The sequence below is a fragment of the Balaenoptera musculus genome, chromosome 11 (assembly GCF_009873245.2).
Source record: "Balaenoptera musculus isolate JJ_BM4_2016_0621 chromosome 11, mBalMus1.pri.v3, whole genome shotgun sequence".
NCBI lineage: Eukaryota > Metazoa > Chordata > Mammalia > Artiodactyla > Balaenopteridae > Balaenoptera > Balaenoptera musculus.
Genome location: NC_045795.1, coordinates 37,925,384 through 37,928,106, shown reverse-complemented (window position 1 = coordinate 37,928,106; position 2,723 = coordinate 37,925,384). Strand labels below are relative to the sequence as shown.

Sequence of the window (2,723 nt, the reverse complement as noted above, 5' to 3'; positions counted from 1 at the left end):
TTCTCATTATCAACTCTGTGATGTTGGGGTTCTCTCTCATTTACTCAAGAAGCTCAGACAGGGAGAGTGGTCTCAACCCTATCAGATTGGGGCCCCCTTTCTGTAAAAAAAAATTTTTGAAATGATCCTTCACTATTCTGAAGTGAAACCCATTTTCTACACTATTTAAAAACAAGCAAGATGAAGCCTTAACTATAATATAAAAAAGGAAAGCAGTTTATAAAATAGTATGTATTTCTGTATGTTAGGCATGACTGCTAGAAGACATAAGAAGTCAGATGCTTGAACCCACTTGAAGCTATTCCATACTTGCCCTATAAGAAAATTAAGAGTGAAGGCACATATAGACATCAGAATAAAAACTACAGTCAGGAAGTAATGATAGATCAGACTTATTTGAATATGATAGGAGAGAGGGAGAAATAAGCTTAATTGAAGTAGGGATAACATGCCAAGACAAATAGACTGCTGAATTGGAGAAATTAGAAAGTGCAGTATTCTCACAAATCAGCTGGGCCTTAAAACTATAATGTCAAAAAATAAACTCACAACGGGACTTCCCTGGCGGTCCAGTGGTTAAGACTCCACACTTCTTTTCCGGTCAGCGGCCTGAGGTGACCTCTAAAAATGGTTCGCTATTCACTTGACCCAGAAAACCCCACAAAATCATGCAAGTTGAGAGGTTCAAATCTTCGTGTTCACTTTAAGAACACTCGTGAAACAGCCCAGGCCATTAAGGGTATCCATATCCGAAAAGCCACCAAGTATCTGAAGGATGTCACCTTAAAGAAGCAATGTGTGCCATTCTGTTGTTACAATGGTGGAGTTGGTAGGTGTGCCCAGGCCAAACAGTGGGGCTGGACGCAGGGTCGGTGGCCCAAAAAGAGTGCTGAATTTTTACTGCACATGCTCAAAAGTGCAGGGAGTAATGCTGAACTTAAGGGCTTAGATGTAGATTCTCTGGTCATTGAGCATATCCAGGTGAACAAAGCCCCCAAGATGCGGCACAGTACTTATAGAGCTCATGGTCGGATCAACCCATACATGAGCTCTCCCTGCCACATTGAGATGATCCTTACTGAAAAAGAACAGGTTGTTCCTAAACCAGAAGAGGAGGTTGCCCAGAAGAAAAAGATATCCCAGAAGAAATTGAAGAAACAAAAACTTATGGCCCGGGAATAAATGCTGCAAAAAATAAATGCAAATAAAAGTTAAAAAAAAAAGACTCCACACTTCCACTGCAGGATGCACGGTTGGATCCCTGGTCGGGGGAACTAAGATCCCGCATGCTGCAAGGCCAAAAAAACCAAACAAAAAAACCAAACCTCACAACATGGGGTAGGGGGAGGGGAGTAAATTAAAAAGTACCTATCCCATGGGGTTGTTATGAAGGTTTAAGTGAATTAATACATGAAATGTGCTTAAAACAGTTCCTGGCACTTAAACACTGTTTAAGTATTAAATAGTATATATCCTTTGATAGAAGGGGAATAACAATTAGAAAAAAATGTAGTTCAAATGCACAGGGTAAAGTACTCAATTACTTCTAGACAATGTCTTTATTCCATCTAATCATTCTTTCTTTAATGGCTTTATGCAGGCACTTTTAATATTTTCTACCTGTAGTTGGTTCAGACCCGTGGGCATGGGCAATTCTTTGTGTACCAGACATCGAGTATCTCTGTCCCCTTCCCCTAAAGTCAGTTAGCTCCCTGGCCAGTGTGACCACCATTAAAAAAAAACAAAAAAACAAAAAAAAAATCAGTTCCCCAGGTACCCACTAGGAGGCAGTACTGCCCTGTTGAGAATACTAAGCCAAATTCTTTGCCTGAGGTCACATACCTGTTTAGTAGAATTGCATCTCTAATGACTCCAAAGTCTTTTTTTCCACTATGATAGTAACAATATAGTAATAAAGACTATAGTGATAATAATTAGCATTCCTTGAACTCGTGCCAGCATTTTGCTAAATGTTTTATATATATATACCACCAGCTCACTTAAACCTCACCATTTGAGGGCAGTTTCTCATTTTGCAGATGAAGAAACCAAGGCTTAGGTCCAAGAGCCATGTTAAGTGTTTTACATAGAAGAGGTTGCACTTGAGCTAAGTGTTGAAGAATGGGATTGGGATAGAAAGCTGGTTATATAAAGAAAAAAGCCACATGCATAAAAGCAAAGGCATGAAACGTCAAGATTTTATATGGAGTGACAACTTTAAGACCCCATGAATTTATTCAGGGTTTAGAATTGGAGATTGGTAGAAAGTCAGAGCTAGAGGGGAACTTAGAGGTCATCAGGGATTGGTGATTTTCAAACTTGAAAACTAGCCAAATCTTTTTTTGGAATGAAATCTTATATATAATAACTATAAAATATATAAAACAATTTAAATGATATTGTTATAAAAAGTATAAGTTCTAGTAGATAATATTCACTTATAAAGATAGGAAAAATAATGTTGTTTTGATTAATGCAGTATTAGATAGACCTCAGAACCCAGTTTTTCCTGTTTTGGTTGTACAGAGAAGTGAATATAATAGGTAACATTTTAAAACACCTCATTTTGCAATCCCATAAGTGACAGGATAGGAAGGTCTACCCCAAAACAACCGAGAAACACAGATTCACTTCAGTATATTAATAGCCATATGGTTGAACAGGTTTTATGTTTAAAAAAATACTTTGAAAAATCATTAGATACACATGTACATATTTTTTTT

General features: G+C 37.6%; 1 protein-coding gene across 1 annotated transcript; it reads left to right on the top strand.

Moving 5' to 3' along the window:
• The first annotated feature begins 605 nt into the window (after positions 1–605).
• On the top strand, positions 606–1,212 carry LOC118903800 (60S ribosomal protein L17-like). The gene has a single exon (XM_036869248.1). The coding sequence runs from the start codon at positions 628–630 to the stop codon at positions 1,180–1,182; it is 555 nt and encodes a 184-aa protein (XP_036725143.1). The 5' UTR covers positions 606–627; the 3' UTR covers positions 1,183–1,212.
• The last annotated feature ends 1,511 nt before the right edge of the window (positions 1,213–2,723 follow it).